This window comes from Cherax quadricarinatus, chromosome 41 (genome assembly GCF_038502225.1).
Source record: "Cherax quadricarinatus isolate ZL_2023a chromosome 41, ASM3850222v1, whole genome shotgun sequence".
Lineage (NCBI taxonomy): Eukaryota > Metazoa > Arthropoda > Malacostraca > Decapoda > Parastacidae > Cherax > Cherax quadricarinatus.
The window spans coordinates 10,855,666-10,879,237 of NC_091332.1; the positions used below are offsets into that span (position 1 = coordinate 10,855,666).

The following is a 23,572-nucleotide window of genomic DNA, read 5'->3' on the forward strand; positions in this document are numbered from 1 at the left end:
GGACGTGGTGCTGGAAAACCTCATGCACCAAAATGTTAAGGACACTACCAGAGTGAGAGGGGAGGATGAACCAGCAAGATTGGACCTTGTGTTCACCCTGGGCAGCTCAGATATTGAGGACATCAAGTATGAGAGTCCCCTAGGAGCTAGCGACCACGTGGTTCTGTGCTTTGAATACATAGTAGAGCTGCAAGTGGAGAGAATAACAGGAGTTGAATGGGAAAAGCCTGACTATAAAAGAGGGGACTACATAGGGTTGAAGAACTTCCTGCGGGAGGTCCAGTGGGACAGAGAACTGGCAGGAAAGCCAGTAAATGAAATGATGGAATATGTAACAACAAAATGCAAGGAGGCAGTGGAAAGGTTTATTCCCAAGGGCAACAGTAACAACGGGAAGACCAGAACGAGCCCCTGGTTTACCCGACGGTGTAAGGAGGCAAAAACAAAGTGCAATAGAGAATGAAAAAAGTACAGAAGGCAGAGAACACACGAAAATAGGGAGATCAGTCGCAGAGCCAGGAATGAGTACGCATAGGTAAGGAGGGAGGCCCAGCGACAGTATGAAAATGACATAGCATCGAGAATCAAGACTGACCCGAAACTGTTGTATAGCCACATCAGGAGGAAGACAACAGTCAAAGACCAGGTGATCAGATTAAGGACAGAAGGTGGAGAACTCACAAGAAATTATCAGGAGGTATGTGAGGAGCTGAACAGGAGATTTAAGGAAGTTTTTACAGTAGAGACAGGAAGGGCTGTGGGAAGACAGCACAGAAGAGAACATCAAGAGGGAATATACCAACAAGTGTTGGATGACATACGAACAACTGAGGAGGAGGTGAAGAAGCTCTTAAGTGACCTTGACACCTCAAAGGCGATGGGACCAGACAACATCTCCCCATGGGTCCTTAGAGAAGGAGCAGAGATGCTGTGCGTGCCTCTAACCACAATCTTCAACACATCCCTTGAAACTGGGCAACTACCTGAGAAATGGAAGACAGCTAATGTAGTCCCCATATTTAAGAAAGGAAACAGAAACGAGGCACTAAACTACAGACCTGTGTCTCTGACATGTATTGTGTGCAAAGTCATGGAGAAGATTATCAGGAGGAGAGTGGTCGAACACCTGGAAAGGAACAAGATTATAAATGAAAACCAGCATGGGTTCATGGAAGGCAAATCTTGTATCACATACCTCCTGGAGTTTTATGACAAGGTAACAGAAGTAAGACACGAGAGACAGGGGTGGGTAGATTGCGTTTTCCTAGACTGCACGAAGGCCTTTGACACAGTTCCCCACAAGAGATTAGTGCAGAAGCTGGAGGATCAGGCGCACGTAAAAGGGAGGGCACTGCAATGGATAAGAGAATACCTGACAGGGAGGCAGCAACAAGTCATGGTACGTGAAGAGGTATCACAGTGGGCGCCTGTTACGAGCGGGGTCCCACAGGGGTCAGTTCTAGGACCAGTGCTATTTTTGATATATGTGAACGACATGATGGAAGGAATAGACTCTGAAGTGTCCCTGTTCGCAGATGACATGAAGTTGATGAGAAGAATTAAATCGGACGAGGATGAGGCAGGACTGCAAAGAGACCTGGACAGGCTGGACATGTGGTCCAGCAACTGGCTTCTCGAATTCAATCCAGCCAAATGCAAAGTCATGAAGATTGGGGAGGGGCAAAGAAGACCGCAGACAGAGTATAGGCTAGGTGGACAAAGACTACAAACCTCACTCAGGGAGAAAGACCTTGGGGTGACCATAACACCGAGCACATCACCGGAGGCACACATCAACCAAATAACCGCTGCAGCATACGGGCGCCTGGCAAACCTGAGAATAGCGTTCCGATACCTTAATAAGGAATCGTTCAAGACACTGTACACTGTGTATGTTAGGCCCATACTGGAGTATGCAGCACCAGTCTGGAACCCACACCTGGTCAAGCACGTCAAGAAGTTAGAGAAATTACAAAGGTTTGCAACAAGGCTAGTCCCAGAGCTCAAGGGAATGTCGTACGAGGAAAGGTTAAGGGAAATCGGACTGACGACACTGGAGGACAGAAGGGTCAGGGGAGACATGATAACGACATACAAGATACTGCGGGGAATAGACAAGGTGGACAGAGATAGGATGTTCCAGAGAGGGGACACAGGGACAAGGGGTCACAACTGGAAGCTGAAGACTCAGACGAGTCACAGGGACGTTAGGAAGTATTTCTTCAGTCATAGAGTTGTCAGCAAGTGGAATAGCCTAGCAAGTGAAGTAGTGGAGGCAGGAACCATACATAGTTTTAAGAAGAGGTATGACAAAGCTCAGGAAGCAGAGAGAGGACCCAGTAGCGATCAGTGAAGAGGCGGGGCCAGGAGCTGAGTCTCGACCCCTCCAACCACAATTAGGTGAGTACACACACAGTGTTATTATGAAGATAAAAAGTCTTTTAAGGATTCGCAACACTGTGTTACATGCAGGCCTATTGTGTTCCACGCAGGCCTATTTTGTTCCTTGTAGGCCTATTGTGTTCCACGCAAGCCTATTGTGTTCCACGCAGGCCTATTGTGTTCCACGCAGGCCTATTGTGTTCCACGCAGGCCTATTGTGTTCCATGCAGGCCTATTGTGTTCCACGCAGGCCTATTGTGTTCCATGCAGGCCTATTGTGTTCCATGCAGGCCTATTGTGTTCCATGCAGGCCTATTGTGTTCCACGCAGGCCTATTGTGTTCCATGCAGGCCTATTGTGTTCCACGCAGGCCTATTGTGTTCCACGCAGGCCTATTGTGTTCCACGCAGGCCTATTGTGTTCAACGCAGGCCTATTGTGTTCCACGCAGGCCTATTGCGTTCCATGCAGGCCTATTGTGTTCAACGCAGGCCTATTGTGTCCCATACAGGTCTATTGTGTTCCACGCAGGCCTATTGTGTTCCATGCAGGCCTATTGTGTTCCACGCAGGCCTATTGTGTTCCATGCAGGCCTATTGTGTTCCACGCAGGCCTATTGTGTTCCACGCAGGTCTATTGTGTTCCATGCAGGCCTATTGTGTTCCATGCAGGCCTACTGTGTTCCACGCAGGCCTATTGTGTTCCACGCAGGCCTATTGTGTTCCACGCAGGCCTATTGTGTTCCACGCAGGCCTATTGTGTTCCATGCAGGCCTATTGTGTTCCACACAGGCCTATCGTGTTCCACGCAGGCCTATTGTGTTCCACGCAGGCCTATTGTGTTCCACGCAGGCCTATTGTGTTCCACGCAGGCCTATTGTGTTCCACGCAGGCTTATTGTGTTCCATGCAGGCCTATTGTGTTTCATGCAGGCCTATTGTGTTCCACGCAGGCCTATTGTGCTCCACGCAAGCCTATTGTGTTCCACGCAGGCCTATTGTGTTCCACGCAGGCCTATTGTGTTCTGTGAGCGAACGAGAAACGAGCTAAAGAGAAAGTAATATGCGTGAATGTGGTGGGGGGAGGGAGGGGGGAGGGAGGGAGGGGGGAGGGAGGGAGGGGGGAGGGAGGGGGGAGGGAGGGGTTTAGGGAGGGGGGAGGGAGGGGGAGGGGGAGAGAGGGTCAGGTGACCAGAGGTCAGGTAGGGTCATCATCAGAGGTCAATTACGTTACGAGGTCCCGTGAACTCCGCCTTCGGCGCCAGTCTGACTGTCGCTTCAGTAGTAGTAATAATAATAATAATAATAATAATAATAATAATAATAATAATAATAATAATAATTGCAGTGTGTTACTACACTATTCTATTTGATAGTTGTGTATAACAGTTAATGGTACTTTAGCAGTGCTTGATAGTCCAGCAGTGCTTGTTCCAGCAGTGCTTGTTCCAGCAGTGCTTGTTCCAGCAGTGCTTGTTCCAGCAGTGCTTGTTCCAGCAGTGCTTGTTCCAGCAGTGTTTGTTCCAGCAGTGCTTGTTCCAGCAGTGCTTGTTCCAGCAGTGCTTGTTCCAGCAGTGTTTGTTCCAGCAGTGCTTGTTCCAGCAGTGTTTGTTCCAGCAGTGCTTGTTCCAGCAGTGTTTGTTCCAGCAGTGTTTGTTCCAGCAGTGTTTGTTCCAGCAGTGTTTGTTCCAGCAATGCTTGTTCCAGCAGTGCTTGTTCCAGCAGTGTTTGTTCCAGCAGTGTTTGTTCCAGCAGTGCTTGTTCCAGCAGTGTTTGTTCCAGCAGTGTTTGTTCCAGCAGTGCTTGTTCCAGCAGTGCTTGTTCCAGCAGTGCTTGTTCCAGCAGTGCTTGTTCCAGCAGTGCTTGTTCCAGTACCGCTTGTTCCAGCAGTGCTTGTTCCAGCACCGCTTGTTCCAGCACCGTTTGTTCCAGCACTGCTTGTTCCAGCAGTGCTTGTTCCAGCACCGCTTTTCCAGCACCGCTTGTTCCAGCACCGCTTGTTCCAGCACCGCTTGTTCCAGCAGTGCTTGTTCCAGCACCGCTTGCTCCAGCAGTGCTTGTTCCAGCAGTGCTTGTTACAGCAGTGCTTCCAGTAGTGCTCGTTAAAGCACCGCTTGTTCCAGCAGTGCTTGTTCCAGCACCGCTTGTTCCAGCACCGCTCTTCTAGCAGTGCTTGCTCCAGCACCGCTTGTTCCAGCACCGCTTGTTCCAGCACCGCTTGTTTCAGCACCGCTTGTTCCAGCACCGCTTGTTCCAGTACTGCTTGTTCCAGCACCGCTTGTTCCAGCACTGCTTGTTCCAGCACTGCTTGTTCCAGCACCGCTTGTTCCAGCGCTGCTTGTTCCAGCACTGCTTGTTCCAGCACCACTTGTTCCAGCACTGCTTGTTCCAGCACCGCTTGTTCCAGCACCGCTTGTTCCAGCACCGCTTCTTCCAGCACTGCTTGTTCCAGCACCGCTTGTTCCGGCACCGCTTGTTCCAGCAGTGCTTGTTCCAGTACCGCTTGTTCCAGCAGTGCTTGTTCCAGTACTGCTTGTTCCAGCACTGCTTGTTCCAGCACAGCTTGTTTCAGCAGTGCTTGTTCCAGCACCACTTGTTCCAGCACCGCTTGTTCCAGCACTGCTTGTTCCAGCACTGCTTGTTCCAGCAGTGCTTGTTCCAGCACTGCTTGTTCCTGCACCGCTTGTTCCAGCACCGCTTGTTCCAGCACAGCTTGTTCAAGCACCGCTTGTTCTAGCACCGCTTGTTCTAGCACTGCTTGTTCCAGCACTGCTTGTTCCAGCACCGCTTGTTCCAGCACCGCTTGTTCCAGCACTGCTTGTTCCAGCACCGCTTGTTCCAGCACTGCTTGTTCCAGCACTGCTTGTTCCAGCACTGCTTGCTCCAGCACCACTTGTTTCAGCACCGCTTGTTCCAGCACCACTTGTTCCAGTACTGCTTGTTCCAGCACTGCTTGCTCCAGCACTGCTTGTTCCTGCACTGCTTTTTCCAGCACCGCTTGTTCCAGCACTGCTTGTTCCAGCACTGCTTGTTGCAACACCGCTTGTTCCAGCACTGCTTGTTCCAGCACTGCTTGTTCCAGCACCGCTTGTTCCAGCACTTCTTGTTCCAGCACCTCTTGTTCCAGCACTGCTTGTTCCAGCACTGCTTGTTCCAGCACTGCTTGTTCCAGCACTTCTTGTTCCAGCACAGCTTCTTCCAGTACTGCTTGTTCCAGCACCGCTTGTTCCAGCATTGCTTGTTCCAGCACTGCTTGTTCCAGCACTGCTTGTTCCAGCAGTGATTGTTCCAGCACTGCTTGTTCCAGCACTGCTTGTTGCAGCACCTCTTGCTCCAGCACTGCTTGTTCCAGCACCGCTTGTTCCAGCACTGCTTGTTCCAGCACTGCTTGTTCCAGCACTGCTTGTTCCAGCACTGCTTGTTCCAGCACAGCTTGTTCCAGTACTGCTTGTTCCAGCACTGCTTGTTCCAGTACTGCTTGTTCCAGCACTGCTTGTTCCAGCACTGCTTGTTCCAGCACTGCTTGTTCCAGCACTGCCTGTTCCAGCACTGCTTGTTCCAGTAATGCTTGTTCCAGCACTGCTTGTTCCAGCACTGCTTGTTCCAGCACTGCTTGTTCCAATACTGCTTGTTCCAGCACTGCTTGTTCCAGCACTGCTTGTTCTAGCACTGCTTGTTCCAGCACTGCTTGTTCCAGCACTGCTTGTTCCAGTACTGCTTGTTCCAGCACTGCTTGTTCCAGTACTGCTTGTTCCAGCACTGCTTGTTCCAGCACTGCTTGTTCTAGCACTGCTTGTTCCAGCACTGCTTGTTCCAGCACTGCTTGTTCCAGCACTTCTTGTTCCAGTGCTGCTTGTTCCAGCACTGCTTGTTCCAGCACTGCTTGTTCCAGCACTGCTTGTTCCAGCACTGCCTGTTCCAGTACTGCTTGTTCCAGCACTGCTTGTTCCAGCACTACTTGTTCCAGTACTACTTGTTCCAGCACTGCTTGTTCCAGCACTGCTTGTTCCAGCACTGCTTGTTCCAGTACTACTTGTTCCAGTACTACTTGTTCCAGCACTGCTTGTTCCAGCACTGCTTGTTCCAGCACTGCTTGTTCCAGCACCTCTTGTTCCAGCACTGCTTGTTCCAGCACCGTTTGTTCCAGCACTGTTTGTTCCAGCAATGCTTGTTCCAGCACTGCTTGTTCCAGTACTACTTGTTCCAGTACTGCTTGTTCCAGCACTGCTTGTTCCAGCACTGCTTGTTCCAGCACTGCTTGTTCCAGTACTACTTGTTCCAGTACTGCTTGGTCCAGCACTGCTTGTTCTAGTACTGCTTGTTCCAGTACTGCTTGTTCCAGTACTACTTGTTCCAGTACTGCTTGTTGCAGTACTACTTGTTCCAGCACTGCTTGTTCCAGCACTGCTTGTTCCAGTACTACTTGTTCCAGTACTGCTTGTTCCAGCACTGCTTGTTCTAGTACTGCTTGTTCCAGCACTGCTTGTTCCAGTACTACTTGTTCCAGTACTGCTTGTTCCAGTACTGCTTGTTCCAGTACTACTTGTTCCAGTACTGCTTGTTCTAGTACTACTTGTTCCAGTACTGCTTGTTCCAGCACTGCTTGTTCTAGTACTGCTTGTTCCAGCACTGCTTGTTCCAGTACTACTTGTTCCAGTACTGCTTGTTCCAGTACTACTTGTTCCAGTACTGCTTGTTCCAGCACTGCTTGTTCCAGTACTACTTGTTCCAGTACTGCTTGTTCCAGTACTACTTGTTCCAGTACTGCTTGTTCCAGTACTACTTGTTCCAGTACTGCTTGTTCCAGCACTGCTTGTTCTAGTACTGCTTGTTCCAGCACTGCTTGTTCCAGTACTACTTGTTCCAGTACTGCTTGTTCCAGTACTACTTGTTCCAGTGCTACTTGTTCCAGTACTGCTTGTTCCAGTACTGCTTGTTCCAGCACTGCTTGTTCCAGTACTACTTGTTCCAGTACTGCTTGTTCCAGTACTACTTGTTCCAGTACTACTTGTTCCAGTACTGCTTGTTCCAGTACTGCTTGTTCCAGTACTGCTTGTTCCAGTACTACTTGTTCCAGTACTGCTTGTTCCAGCACTGCTTTTTCTAGTACTGCTTGTTCCAGTACTACTTGTTCCAGTACTACTTGTTCCAGTACTACTTGTTCCAGTACTACTTGTTCCAGTACTGCTTGTTCCAGTACTACTTGTTCCAGTACTGCTTGTTCCAGTACTACTTGTTCCAGTACTGCTTGTTCCAGTACTACTTGTTCCAGTACTGCTTGTTGCAGTACTACTTGTTCCAGCACTGCTTGTTCCAGCACTGCTTGTTCCAGTACTACTTGTTCCAGTACTGCTTGTTCCAGCACTGCTTGTTCTAGTACTGCTTGTTCCAGCACTGCTTGTTCCAGTACTACTTGTTCCAGTACTGCTTGTTCCAGTACTGCTTGTTCCAGTACTACTTGTTCCAGTACTGCTTGTTCCAGTACTACTTGTTCCAGTACTGCTTGTTCCAGCACTGCTTGTTCTAGTACTGCTTGTTCCAGCACTGCTTGTTCCAGTACTACTTGTTCCAGTACTGCTTGTTCCAGTACTACTTGTTCCAGTACTGCTTGTTCCAGCACTGCTTGTTCCAGTACTACTTGTTCCAGTACTGCTTGTTCCAGTACTACTTGTTCCAGTACTGCTTGTTCCAGTACTACTTGTTCCAGTACTGCTTGTTCCAGCACTGCTTGTTCTAGTACTGCTTGTTCCAGCACTGCTTGTTCCAGTACTACTTGTTCCAGTACTGCTTGTTCCAGTACTACTTGTTCCAGTACTACTTGTTCCAGTACTGCTTGTTCCAGCACTGCTTTTTCTAGTACTGCTTGTTCCAGTACTACTTGTTCCAGTACTACTTGTTCCAGTACTACTTGTTCCAGTACTACTTGTTCCAGTACTACTTGTTCCAGTATTTGCTTCTAACAAACAAGAATTAGTTTCAGTTCTCCAGTTTTAATAAATTAGTTTCCGGTCAATAACTGGGGAATGATTACTCTGGTCGGTTTCAAACCTTCAACACTGGTGTTACTTGCTCAGAAAAATGTTTGGATTCATTCTGGGAAGTGTATTGTCTAATTTTCGAATGCCTCATCCGGCTGTCTTCAAACCTACTATGCCGGTAACTCGAGAATGATACTTCTGAGTGGATTCAAACTCAGCATAATAGTTTAATGAGGGATATTGATCTCTATTCAATAGCTAGAAAATGCCTCTTCCGAGTAGCTTCAAACCTTCAAAGCTGGAGTTACTTAGTGGAAGGTTTGAACTTGTACATTTATTAAAGAATTTGGGATACTATTTTTCATGTGATAACTTGTTAATGCTCGTTCCGAATGGCTTCAAACCCTCAGTGCTGACATTTAAATACATTAGAAACTAAATCTTTACGACTCACTCGCCATGGGTTCAAATCCCACCCGTTCTGTGGTATGTACTATTCCTTTTGCGTGAATTGCGGTAGAAATAGTGGGATACCTTCCTCGAGTGATGGAGGAGGAGGAGGAGGAGATGGAGGAAGAAGTAGAGGAGGTGGTGGTGGTGGAGGGGCTGAACCAGTAAGCCTACGGCAGTGCTCCTCCAGTCTTGTCTTGTTACCGTATTAAACAGCGGGTCATCATCAAAGGTCAACTATGGGTCACTAGACCGTGTGAACTCCGCCCTTGGCGCCACACACCTGACCACACCTCACCTACCTCTGTCTTATTGTAAGTACAACCACTAGTCTGTGTTACAGTTACATGGTGGGAACACTAGCAGTGTGTTGCTACACTAGTCTGTGTGACAGTTACATGGTGGGAACACTAGCAGTGTGTTGCTACACTAGTCTGTGTGACAGTTACATGGTGGGAACACTAGCAGTGTGTTGCTACACTAGTCTGTGTGACAGTTACATGGTGGGAACACTAGCTGTGTGTTGCTACACTAGTCTGTGTGACAGTTACATGGTGGGAACACTAGCAGTGTGTTGCTACACTAGTCTGTGTGACAGTTACATGGTGGGAACACTAGCAGTGTGTTGCTACACTAGTCTGTGTGACAGTTACATGGTGGGAACACTAGCAGTGTGTTGCTACACTAGTCTGTGTGACAGTTACATGGTGGGAACACTAGCAGTGTGTTGCTACACTAGTCTGTGTGACAGTTACATGGTGGGAACACTAGCAGTGTGTTGCTACACTAGTCTGTGTGACAGTTACATGGTGGGAACACTAGCTGTGTGTTGCTACACTAGTCTGTGTGACAGTTACATGGTGGGAACACTAGCTGTGTGTTGCTACACTAGTCTGTGTGACAGTTACATGGTGGGAACACTAGCAGTGTGTTGCTACACTAGTCTGTGTGACAGTTACATGGTGGGAACACTAGCAGTGTGTTGCTACACTAGTCTGTGTGACAGTTACATGGTGGGAACACTAGCAGTGTGTTGCTACACTAGTCTGTGTGACAGTTACATGGTGGGAACACTAGCAGTGTGTTGCTACACTAGTCTGTGTGACAGTTACATGGTGGGAACACTAGCAGTGTGTTGCTACACTAGTCTGTGTGACAGTTACATGGTGGGAACACTAGCAGTGTGTTGCTACACTAGTCTGTGTGACAGTTACATGATGGGAACACTAGCTGTGTGTTGCTACACTAGTCAGTGTGACAGTTGCATGGTGGGAACACTAGCTGAGTGTTGCCACACTAGTCTGTGTGACAGTTACATGGTGGGAACACTAGCTGTGTGTTGCTACACTAGTCAGCGTGACAGTTACATGGTGGGAACACTAGCTGTGTGTTGCTACACTAGTCAGTGTGACAGTTACATGGTGGGAACACTAGCTGTGTGTTGCTACACTAGTCTGTGTGACAGTTACATGGTGGGAACACTAGCAGTGTGTTGCTACACTACTTAGTGTGACAGTTACATGGTGGGAGCACTAGCTGTGTGTTGCTACACTACTTAGTGTGACAGTTACATGGTAGGAGCACTAGCTGTGTGTTGCTACACTAGTCAGTGTGACAGTTACATGGTGGGAACACTAGCTGTGTGTTGCTACACTAGTCTGTGTGACAGTTACATGGTGGGAACACTAGCTGTGTGTTGCTACACTAGTCTGTGTGACAGTTACATGGTGGGAACACTAGCTGTGTGTTGCTACACTAGTCTGTGTGACAGTTACATGGTAGGAACACTAGCTGTGTGTTGCTACACTAGTCAGTGTGACAGTTACATGGTAGGAACACTAGCAGTGTGTTGCTACACTAGTCAGTGTGACAGTTACATGGTAGGAACACTAGCAGTGTGTTGCTACACTAGTCTGTGTGACAGTTACATGGTAGGAACACTAGCAGTGTGTTGCTACACTAGTCTGTGTGACAGTTACATGGTGGGAACACTAGCAGTGTGTTGCTACACTAGTCTGTGTGACAGTTACATGGTGGGAACACTAGCAGTGTGTTGCTACACTAGTCTGTGTGACAGTTACATGGTGGAACACTAGCTGTGTGTTGCTACACTAGTCAGTGTGACAGTTACATGGTGGGAAAACTAGCAGTGTGTTGCTACACTAGTTTGTGTGACAGTTACATGGTGGGAACACTAGCAGTGTGTTGCTACACTAGTCTGTGTGACAGTTACATGGTGGGAAAACTAGCAGTGTGTTGGTACACTAGTCTGTGTGACAGTTACATGGTGGGAACACTAGCTGTGTGTTGCTACACTAGTCTGTGTGACAGTTACATGGTGGGAACACTAGCTGTGTGTTGCTACACTAGTCTGTGTGACAGTTACATGGTGGGAGCACTAGCTGTGTGTTGCTACACTAGTCTGTGTGACAGTTACATGGTGGGAACACTAGCAGTGTGTTGCTACACTAGTCTGTGTGACAGTTACATGGTGGGAACACTAGCTGTGTGTTGCTACACTAGTCTGTGTGACAGTTACATGGTGGGAGCACTAGCTGTGTGTTGCTACACTAGTCTGTGTGACAGTTACATGGTGGGAACACTAGCAGTGTGTTGCTACACTAGTCTGTGTGACAGTTACATGGTGGGAGCACTAGCTGTGTGTTGCTACACTAGTCTGTGTGACAGTTACATGGTGGGAACACTAGCAGTGTGTTGCTACACTAGTCTGTGTGACAGTTACATGGTGGGAGCACTAGCTGTGTGTTGCTACACTAGTCTGTGTGACAGTTACATGGTGGGAGCACTCGCTGTGTGTTGCTACACTACTTAGTGTGACAGTTACATGGTGGGAGCACTAGCTGTGTGTTGCTACACTACTTAGTGTGACAGTTACATGGTGGGAACACTAGCTGTGTGTTGCTACACTACTTAGTGTGACAGTTACATGGTGGGAGCACTAGCTGTGTGTTGCTACACTACTTAGTGTGACAGTTACATGGTGGGAGCACTAGCTGTGTGTTGCTACACTAGTCAGTGTGACAGTTACATGGTGGGAACACTAGCTGTGTGTTGCTACACTACTTAGTGTGACAGTTACATGGTGGGAGCACTAGCTGTGTGTTGCTACACTACTTAGTGTGACAGTTACATGGTAGGAGCACTAGCTGTGTGTTGCTACACTACTTAGTGTGACAGTTACATGGTGGGAGCACAAGCTGTGTGTTGCTACACTACTTAGTGTGACAGTTACATGGTAGGAGCACTAGCTGTGTGTTGCTACACTACTTAGTGTGACAGTTACATGGTGGGAACACTAGCTGTGTGTTGCTACACTACTTAGTGTGACAGTTACATGGTAGGAGCACTAGCTGTGTGTTGCTACACTAGCCTGTGTGACAGTTACATGGTGGGAACACTAGCTGTGTGTTGCTACACTACTTAGTGTGACAGTTACATGGTGGGAGCACTAGCTGTGTGTTGCTACACTACTTAGTGTGACAGTTACATGGTAGGAGCACTAGCTGTGTGTTGCTACACTAGCCTGTGTGACAGTTACATGGTGGGAACACTAGCTGTGTGTTGCTACACTACTTAGTGTGACAGTTACATGGTGGGAACACTAGCTGTGTGTTGCTACACTACTTAGTGTGACAGTTACATGGTGGGAGCACTAGCTGTGTGTTGCTACACTACTTAGTGTGACAGTTACATGGTAGGAGCACTAGCTGTGTGTTGCTACACTAGCCTGTGTGACAGTTACATGGTGGGAACACTAGCTGTGTGTTGCTACACTACTTAGTGTGACAGTTACATGGTGGGAACACTAGCTGTGTGTTGCTACACTACTTAGTGTGACAGTTACATGGTGGGAACACTAGCTGTGTGTTGCTACACTAGTCAGTGTGACAGTTACATGGTAGGAACACTAGCAGTGTGTTGCTACACTAGTCTGTGTGACAGTTACATGGTGGGAACACTAGCTGTGTGTTGCTACACTAGTCTGTGTGACAGTTACATGGTGGGAACACTAGCTGTATGTTGCTACACTAGTCAGTGTGACAGTTACATGGTAGGAACACTAGCAGTGTGTTGCTACACTAGTCTGTGTGACAGTTACATGGTGGGAACACTAGCTGTGTGTTGCTTCACAAGTCTGTGTGACAGTTACATGGTGGGAGCACTCGCTGTGTGTTGCTACACTAGTCTGTGTGACAGTTACATGGTGGGAACACTAGCAGTGTGTTGCTACACTAGTCTGTGTGACAGTTACATGGTGGGAACAATAGCTGTGTGTTGCTACACTACTTAGTGTGACAGTTACATGGTGGGAACACTAGCTGTGTGTTGCTACACTACTTAGTGTGACAGTTACATGGTGGGAACACTAGCTGTGTGTTGCTACACTACTTAGTGTGACAGTTACATGGTAGGAGCACTAGCTGTGTGTTGCTACACTAGCCTGTGTGACAGTTACATGGTGGGAACACTAGCTGTGTGTTGCTACACTACTTAGTGTGACAGTTACATGGTGGGAACACTAGCTGTGTGTTGCTACACTAGTCAGTGTGACAGTTACATGGTAGGAACACTAGCTGTGTGTTGCTACACTAGTCAGTGTGACAGTTACATGGTAGGAACACTAGCAGTGTGTTGCTACACTAGTCTGTGTGACAGTTACATGGTGGGAACACTAGCTGTGTGTTGCTTCACAAGTCTGTGTGACAGTTACATGGTGGGAACACTAGCAGTGTGTTGCTACACTAGTCTGTGTGACAGTTACATGGTGGGAACACTAGGTGTGTGTTGCTACACTAGTCTGTGTGACAGTTACATGGTAGGAACACTAGCAGTGTGTTGCTACACTAGTCTGTGTGACAGTTACATGGTGGGAACACTAGCAGTGTGTTGCTACACTAGTCTGTGTGACAGTTACATGGTGGAACACTAGCTGTGTGTTGCTACACTAGTCAGTGTGACAGTTACATGGTAGGAACACTCGCTGTGTGTTGCTACACTACTTAGTGTGACAGTTACATGGTGGGAGCACTAGCAGTGTGTTGCTGCACTAGCCTGTGTGACAGTTACATGGTGGGAACACTAGCAATGTGTTGCTACACTAGTCTGTGTGACAGTTACATGGTGGGAACACTAGCTGTGTGTTGCTACACTAGTCTGTGTGACAGTTACATGGTGGGAGCACTAGCTGTGTGTTGCTACACTAGTCTGCGTGACAGTTACATGGTGGGAACACAAGGTGTGTGTTGCTACACTAGTCTGTGTGACAGTTACATGGTGGGAAAACTAGCAGTGTGTTGCTACACTAGTCTGTGTGACAGTTACATGGTGGGAACACTAGCTGTGTGTTGCTACACTAGTCTGTGTGACAGTTACATGGTGGGAACACTAGCAGTGTGTTGCTACACTAGTCAGTGTGACAGTTACATAGTGGGAACACTAGCTGTGTGTTGCTACACTAGTTAGTGTGACAGTTACATGGTGGGAACACTAGCTGTGTGTTGCTACACTAGTCTGTGTGACAGTTACATGGTGGGAACTCTAGCAGTGTGTTGCTACACTAGTCTGTGTGACAGTTACATGGTGGGAACACTAGCAAAGTGTTGCTACACTAGTCTGTGTGACAGTTACATGGTGGGAACACTAGCAGTGTGTTGCTACACTAGTCAGTGTGACAATTACATAGTGGGAACACTAGCTGTGTGTTGCTACACTAGTTAGTGTGACAGTTACATGGTGGGAACACTAACAGTGTGTTGCTGCACTAGCCTGTGTGACAGTTACATGGTGGGAACACTAGCAGTGTGTAGCTACACTAGTCTGTGTGACAGTTGCATGGTGGGAACACTAGCATTGTGTTGCTACACTAGTCTGTGTGACAGTTACGTGGTGGGAACACTAGCATTGTGTTGCTACACTAGTCTGTGTGATAGTTACATGGTGGGAACACTAGCAGTGTGTTGCTACACTAGTCTGTGTGACAGTTACATGGTGGAACACTAGCAGTGTTTTGCTGTACAAGTCTGTGTGATAGAGGGGCTCAGGAATACAAGGCACTAGTACCAGCACCAGTACCACCACCAGCACTAGTACCAGCACCAGTACCACCACCAGCACTAGTACCAGCACCAGTACCACCACCAGCACTAGTACCAGCACCAGTACCACCACCAGCACTAGTACCAGCACCAGTACCACCACCAGCACTAATACCAGCATCAGTACCACCCATCATTCTCAGCTCACATCTCACTGACAGTATGACACAACAGTACCAGCACCAGTACCAGTACCACCACCAGTACCAGTACCAGTACCAGTACCAGCACCAGTACCAGTACCAGCACCAGTACCAGTACCAGTACCAGCACCAGTACCAGTACCAACCATCACTCCCCAGCTCACACCTCACTAAGAGTAAGACACACACGTAATCTCTCAACACACAAGATTCCTCCAGGCTACTCTCCTCAGACATTTTCTAGGCTACTCTCCTCAGACATGTTCCAGGCTACTCTCCTCAGACATGTTCCAGGCTACTCTCCTCAGACATGTTCCAGGCTACTCTCCTCAGACATGTTCCAGGCTACTCTCCTCAGACATGTTCCAGGCTACTCTCCTCAGACATGTTCCAGGCTACTCTCCTCAGACATGTTCCAGGCTACTCTCCTCAGACATGTTCCAGGCTACTCTCCTCAGACATGTTCCAGGCTACTCTCCTCAGACATGTTCCAGGCTACTCTCCTCAGACATGTTCCAGGCTACTCTCCTCAGACATGTTCCAGGCTACTCTCCTCAGACATGTTCCAGGCTACTCTCCTCAGACATGTTCCAGGCTACTCTCCTCAGACATGTTCCAGGCTACTCTCCTCAGACATGTTCCAGGCTACTCTCCTCAGACATGTTCCAGGCTACTCTCCTCAGACATGTTCCAGGCTACTCTCCTCAGACATGTTCCAGGCTACTCTCCTCAGACATGTTCCAGGCTACTCTCCTCAGACATGTTCCAGGCTACTCTCCTCAGACATGTTCCAGGCTACTCTCCTCAGACATGTTCCAGGCTACTCTCCTCAGACATGTTCCAGGCTACTCTCCTCAGACATGTTCCAGGCTACTCTCCTCAGACATGTTCCAGCTACTCTCCTCAGACATGTTCCAGGCTACTCTCCTCAGACATGTTCCAGGCTACTCTCCTCAGACATGTTCCAGGCTACTCTCCTCAGACATGTTCCAGGCTACTCTCCTCAGACATGTTCCAGGCTACTCTCCTCAGACATGTTCCAGGCTACTCTCCTCAGACATGTTCCAGCTACTCTCCTCAGACATGTTCCAGGCTACTCTCCTCAGACATGTTCCAGGCTACTCTCCTCAGACATGTTCCAGGCTACTCTCCTCAGACATGTTCCAGGCTACTCTCCTCAGACATGTTCCAGGCTACTCTCCTCAGACATGTTCCAGGCTACTCTCCTCAGACATGTTCCAGGCTACTCTCCTCAGACATGTTCCAGGCTACTCTCCTCAGACATGTTCCAGCTACTCTCCTCAGACATGTTCCAGGCTACTCTCCTCAGACATGTTCCAGGCTACTCTCCTCAGACATGTTCCAGGCTACTCTCCTCAGACATGTTCCAGGCTACTCTCCTCAGACATGTTCCAGGCTACTCTCCTCAGACATGTTCCAGGCTACTCTCCTTAGACATGTTCCAGGCTACTCTCCTCAGACATGTTCCAGCTACTCTCCTCAGACATGTTCCAGGCTACTCTCCTCAGACATGTTCCAGGCTACTCTCCTCAGACATGTTCCAGGCTACTCTCCTCAGACATGTTCCAGGCTACTCTCCTCAGACATGTTCCAGGCTACTCTCCTCAGACATGTTCCAGGCTACTCTCCTCAGACATGTTCCAGGCTACTCTCCTCAGACATGTTCCAGGCTACTCTTCTCAGACATGTTCCAGGCTACTCTCCTCAGACATGTTCCAGGCTACTCTCCTCAGACATGTTCCAGGCTACTCTCCTCAGACATGTTCCAGGCTACTCTCCTCAGACATGTTCCAGGCTACTCTCCTCAGACATGTTCCAGGCTACTCTCCTCAGACATGTTCCAGGCTACTCTCCTCAGACATGTTCCAGGCTACTCTCCTCAGACATGTTCCAGGCTACTCTCCTCAGACATGTTCCAGCTACTCTCCTCAGACATGTTCCAGGCTACTCTCCTCAGACATGTTCTAGGCTACTCTCCTCAGACATGTTCCAGGCTACTCTCCTCAGACATGTTCCAGGCTACTCTCCTCAGACACGTTCCAGCCTACTCTCCTCAGACATGTTCCAGGCTACTCTCCTCAGACATGTTCCAGGCTACTCTCCTCAGACATGTTCCAGGCTACTCTCCTCAGACATGTTCCAGGCTACTCTCCTCAGACATGTTCTAGGCTACTCTCCTCAGACATGTTCCAGGCTACTCTACTCAGACATGTTCTAGGCTACTCTCCTCAGACATGTTCCAGGCTACTCTCCTCAGACATGTTCCAGGCTACTCTCCTCAGATATGTTCCAGGCTACTCTCCTCAGACATGTTCCAGGCTACTCTCCTCAGACATGTTCCGGACTACTCTCCACAGATATGTTCCAGGCTACTCCCCACAGACATGTTCCAGGCTACTCTCCACAGACATGTTCCAGGCTACTACTCTCCACAGACATGTTCCAGGCTACTCTCTACAGACATGTTCCAGGCTACTTTCTACAGACATGTTCCAGGCTACTCTCTACAGACATATTCCAGGTTACTCTCCACAGACATGTTCCAGGCTACTCTCTACAGACATGTTCCATCCTACTCTCTACAGATATGTTCCAGGCTACTCTCCACAGACATGTTCCAGGCTACTCTCTACAGACATGTTCCAGGCTACTCTCTACAGACATGTTCCAGGCTACTCTCTACAGACATATTCCAGGTTACTCTCCACAGACATGTTCCAGGCTACTCTCCACAGACATGTTCCAGGCTACTCTCTACAGACATGTTCCAGGCTACTCTCTACAGACATATTCCAGGTTACTCTCCACAGACATGTTCCAGGCTACTCTCCACAGACATGCTCCAGGCTACTCTCCACAGACATGTTCCAGGCTACTCTCCACAGACATGTTCCAGGCTACTCTCTACAGACATGTTCCAGGCTACTCTCTACAGACATGTTCCAGGCTACTCTCTACAGACATGTTCCAGGCTACTCTCCACAGACATGTTCCAGGCTACTCTCTACAGACATGTTCCAGGCTACTCTCTACAGACATGTTCCAGGCTACTCTCTACAGACATGTTCCAGGCTACTCTCTACAGACATATTCCAGGTTACTCTCCACAGACATGTTCCAGGCTCATCAAGGCAGTCTTGAGGCAGCAAAGTTTTTACCAGTTGACCTCTTCCATGACCATCTTGGCATCCTTCCATCTCATCAAATGTCTTTGTTAACTCATGTATTATGCAAGTGATATTGAAATTATCTCAACTGCATGTGAATTTGTATTTAACAAGGTGCTAGTTCAAGCTTCTCATGCATGCATTTAACATACACACATAATATACATATACATACATAAACGTAATATACATACACATAACACACACATCTCACAACACACAACACGCAACACACATCACACATCACGCAACGTAGCAGTAACAGCCTGGTTGATCAGACCCTGATCCACCAGGCTGTTACTGCTACGGGGGCGTTGACCCCCTAAGCCCTCTCCAGGTAAACTCCAGGCTACTCTCCTGAGACAAGTTCCAGGCTATTCTCAGACGTGTTCCAGACTTCTCCAGTAATCCTGTGTAATGTCTGAACAAGTGGACTGCATCTGACCACCTGTGTCGTAGTGTGTTCACACACCTGTGCTGTTTTCACACACCTGTGCTGTCTTCTCACACCTGCCAGATATTATTTATCATTTGTGGAATAATGAGATCATTTTTTTTCAGAATAGCTGAATACTGTTAGTGGGTATAGTTATTGTATAGTTTACTATTACAATTACTACGACTATTATTACTAGTACTACTATAACTGCTAATATTACTATTACTATTACTGTTACTATTACTATTGCTACTATTACTGCTACTCCTGCTGTTGACACTACTACTGCTACTACAACTACTATTACTACTGCTTTAACTGCTACTATTACTGTTGCTACTATGACTATTCAAATCCTACTATTATTATTACAACAACCTAGGTCTCTGTTTTTTCCGAAACTTTTCGTCTACACGGTAGACTTCTTCAGTGGAGTACAGAAAAGGCAGCAGAAACATTGCAGATGTTGCCTTCTCAGTATACGACTGATGAAAGGTTACCGTGTGGGTGAAACGTTTCATTAATAAAGATACCTAACTAATGATATCACCATACAATTTACGCCCTGACGCTCGCCCGCGTCAGGTGACGCTCCTCTCTGGTGACGAATTAGCCAACCAGCAGCACGACAAAAGAGAACAAAAGATATTGGCAGAAAGAGCGCGTGACACTGCCCTACATGAGAGGACATGAGCGGGTGTGTCCCCCAGCACAGGGTAATGAGGTGAGGTGAATTGTTGTGGAGGTGTGAGGTCTATCCTGGCGCCAGTGACGCGAGTCTCAGACGTTCCAGGACCTCAGCGACCCTCACCGGCTTGTACAACACCTTGATTGTGAAGCCTGCACACCTTGATATGGAAGCTTGCACAACATCTTGACTTGAAAGACGACATTTCGCGCTACACAGATCGAGACGTCGTCTCTACTTTCATCTGAAACTAAGATACTGATAAGCAAACGATGTTTTTTCCATTCATCAAAGACTGACCTACACAACCTGTGTCTTGGCTTCACGAGTTGTCGCTGTACTCTGCCCGACCCTCACCACTCATGCTAGTCAACACCTTTTGATCTCAGGATTAAATCTGGTACTAAATCTGATCGGAGGCTTCCATTTCCCGTGCGCAATGCGCTGCTACTCTAGTTTAAATAAGTTACATTGCGGGAACAACGGGACTGTTATATTAACTAGTAACCAGTTATCCTGAACTACAAGACTCCAAAGCAATAAGGACACTACCAGTGCAAATATAAATACACACAAATAACCCGTACATATAAAGACTGAAACTTGCTGCGACATTTCCATCCTACTCGGACCATTAACTAGTCACATGCCACAAGTTTCTGTCTCCTATCTGCGGGTTATTTGTGTATTGTGCTGAAGGTTAAGTGACTTCGGTAGCTTCGAGTGATTAAGATACTGCTAATTATTATTATTATAATCAAAGGGGAAGCGCTAAACCCGGAGGATTATACAGCGCCTGGGGGGGGGGATGTGGAAAGCATTCAGGCTTAATTTGGGGAACTGGAGCACAGATTCAATTCCCTAAATCAAGAGCCCCTCACCAACATCAAGAAACCTTCCTTGAGGGGAAGATACTGCTAAGCATTCAAGAACCCAGGCTCACATCTCCAGCACCCGGGCCACGGCCCAGGCTCACATCTCCAGCACCCGGGCCACGGCCCAGGCTCACATCTCCAGCACCCGGGCCACGGCCCAGGCTCACATCTCCAGCACCCGGGCCACGGCCCAGGCTCACAACAATATGTGTGTGGGTTTTCACAAACGACCTGACCTGAACCAGCCACAAGGGAACTGCTAATTGACGTAAGGTCAACAACCTTAGTCTTGATTGCTTGTTGGTTTTCCGAAATTCCTCTTCATGCGCCACTGCTGCTGCTGCTGCTGCTGCTGCTGCTGCTGCTGCTGCTGCTGCTGCTGCTGCTGCTGATATTACTACAACTGTTTTCTGTGCTGCTGTTATTACTACACCTGCTGTATGTTCTGTGGAAGGTAGCGTAAGAGCATGTGGATACACAAAAGGTTTAGGAACTAGGCCCCAAAAGAGTTAACAGGAGAAAATCTGGATTTACATCTACAGTTCACTTATCTGTTACAAGTAAATTTAGGATATTTGCTTAATTTATCTCGTATCTTATTTTCATTAATAAGCTATCTTGACAAATTACATGGGTATTATACTATCTCTATATTCCTTAACAAGTGGAGAGTTAAACACTTTGAATTAAAAACAACGACCTTAGGCAGCCCTAACAATACTCCGCTAATAATCATAACTTTATGAGGAATACAAAAGGAGTAGTAGAAATGAAATAAAGATGATGCAATTAATCCCTCAGCCTGGAGAAGAGTTCAGCTCCATGGTCTGGAACGATGTCGTTCCAGACCATGGAGCTGAACTCTTCTCTAGGCTGAGGGACTGACCACATCAAATACTTTTTCTTCAAGGTAGATGGACTGATTACATCATTTTTATTTAATTACTACTTCTCCCTTTGTATTTGACTGAAGCAGTGTACTGTGTAGGCGAAACGTTTCAACAATAAAGATACCGGGCCGCGGGGGCGTTGATCCCCGGAATAACCTCCAGGTAACCTCCAGGTAACCCAACTGTTGCACATGTGTCTTAATCTTCAGCTCCTCGGTATTTTACACCATTTTCAACAACAATAATGGGAATCTTTATTGAGGAAACGTTTCGCCAGCCAGTGACTTCTTTAGTCCAATACAGGAATAACAGAGGAAGATGATAATGGTATTGTATACCATTATCTTCACGGTCCCTTGGTACACAAAATGTCATCGCTGACTCTTGTTGTCTGACGACCACAAGTGAGAATGGACGGATCTGAGAGGAGGCTGTCCTCTTAATGTTTACATTCTTATATTAACTACACAAAATAAAATTATCATGCACATATAAAATCCAAACTATTTTAAAACCAAACTAACATATGCACTAAAAACCAACCATACACACAAAATCAAACTCGCACGCACAAAATTCACCCCATGAGCAAAACTAAACCATCCTCCACAAAAACCGAACGATTGCACGCACACACACACACACACACACATACAAACACACACACACACACACACACACACACACACACACACACACACACACACACACACACACACACACACACACACACACACACACAAATACACAAATACACATATACACACACACACACACACACACGATATCTAAGTAAGGAATCATTCAAGACTGTACACCGTGTACGTCAGGCCTATATTAGAGTATGCAGCACCAGTATGGAACCCACACCTGGTCAAGCACGTCAAGAAATTAGAGAAAGTGAAAGGGTTTGCAACAAGACTAGTCCCGGAGCTAAGGGGCATGTCCCATGAGGAGAGGTTAAGGAAAATCAACTTTACGAAACTGGAGGATAGGGGGACATAATAACGACGTATAAAATACTGAGGAAATGATAAGGAGGACAGGGACAAAATGTTTCTGAGATGGGACACAGCAACAAGGGGCCAAAATTGGAAGCTGAAAACTCAGATGAGTCACAGGGATATTAGGAAGTATTTCTCGGTTATTCCTCATTTAGATTATGCTGCACAGTTCTGGTCACCGTATTACAGAATGGATATAAATGCACTGGAAAACGTACAAAGGAGGATGACAAAGTTGATCCCATGTATCAGAAATCTTCCATATGAGGATTGACTGAGGGCCCTGAATCTACACTCTCTACAAAAGCGTAGAATTAGGGGGGGATATGATTGAGGTGTATAAATGGAAGACAGGAATAAATAAAGGGAATGTAAATAACGTTGCTAAAAATATCTAGCCGAGACAAGACTCGTAGCAATGGTTTCAAGTTGGAAAAATTCAGATTCAGGAAGGATATAGGAAAGCACTAGTTTAGTAATAGAGTTGTGGATGAGTGGAACAAACTCCCGAGTACAGTTATTGAGGCTAAAACGTTGTGTAGTTTTAAAACTAGGTTAGATAAACACGTGAGTGGGTGGGGGTGGGTGTGAGTTGGACCTGAATAGCTTGTGCCAGTAGGTCTGATGCCGTGCTCCTTCCTTAAGTGGGTGTGACCTGGACCTAACTAGGTTGGGTTAGCGGCATAAGCCGGTAGACGACTTGGACCTGCCTCGCATGGGCCAGTAGGCCTGCTGCAGTGTTCCTTCTTTGTTATGTTCTTGGTACACAGAACGTCTTCGCTTACTCTTGTTACCTGACCACAAGTGACGAGTGAGACTGGACGAACCTAAGAGGGGCTGCCCTCTTAATGTTTACATTCTTACCGCCACTAGAGGGCTCTGTCTCGCCTGTCGTTAACATTATCTACGCCTCACCTTTGACAAGATGTGTTCACTTCATCAGTCTTGATTGATGGACTGTACATATCGACTCCAGCCTGAGGGACTGATTACCTCAAACTCCTGCTTATCTTTCTTTGTTATTTTCTATATTGGACCGAAGAATCAACTGGCTTGCGAAACGTTTCCCGCGATAAAAAATGCTTGGTGTTGCACATGTGTCTCAGTCATCAGCTTGTCAATATTTTGTAACATTTATAGCATAACAGAAGAGAAATTTAACAACCTACATGAGTGTGACTCTTGAGTATCTTAATTTCCGAAACGTTTCGCCTGCACAGCAAGCTTCTTCAGTCGAATATAGGCGAATATTATAAATAGTCTTGACGTGATCAGTCTGACGGTCAGTCTTGGTAGGAGGTGGTCAGTCCCTCAAGCCAAAGGGACCGATATATCATATATATCAACATGTACCACTGCATGCCATCAGCATGATACACAATCGTGTAAATATGAACGCTAGAGACGTACTTGGGACACCTT

The 23,572-nt window shown here is 47.3% G+C and overlaps 1 protein-coding gene across 1 annotated transcript in view; it reads right to left on the minus strand.

Moving 5' to 3' along the window:
* Positions 1–15,303, minus strand: part of LOC138853809 (plectin) — a 34,163-nt gene extending 18,860 nt beyond the window's left edge. The window contains exons 1-2 of the mRNA XM_070092814.1: positions 15,256–15,303; positions 4,255–8,335 (exon numbers count right to left, since the gene is read on the minus strand). Of these exons, the coding sequence (XP_069948915.1) occupies positions 4,255–8,335; positions 15,256–15,303 (4,129 nt within the window). The remainder of the gene's footprint in view (positions 1–4,254; positions 8,336–15,255) is intronic.
* Positions 15,304–23,572: the final 8,269 nt, after the last annotated feature.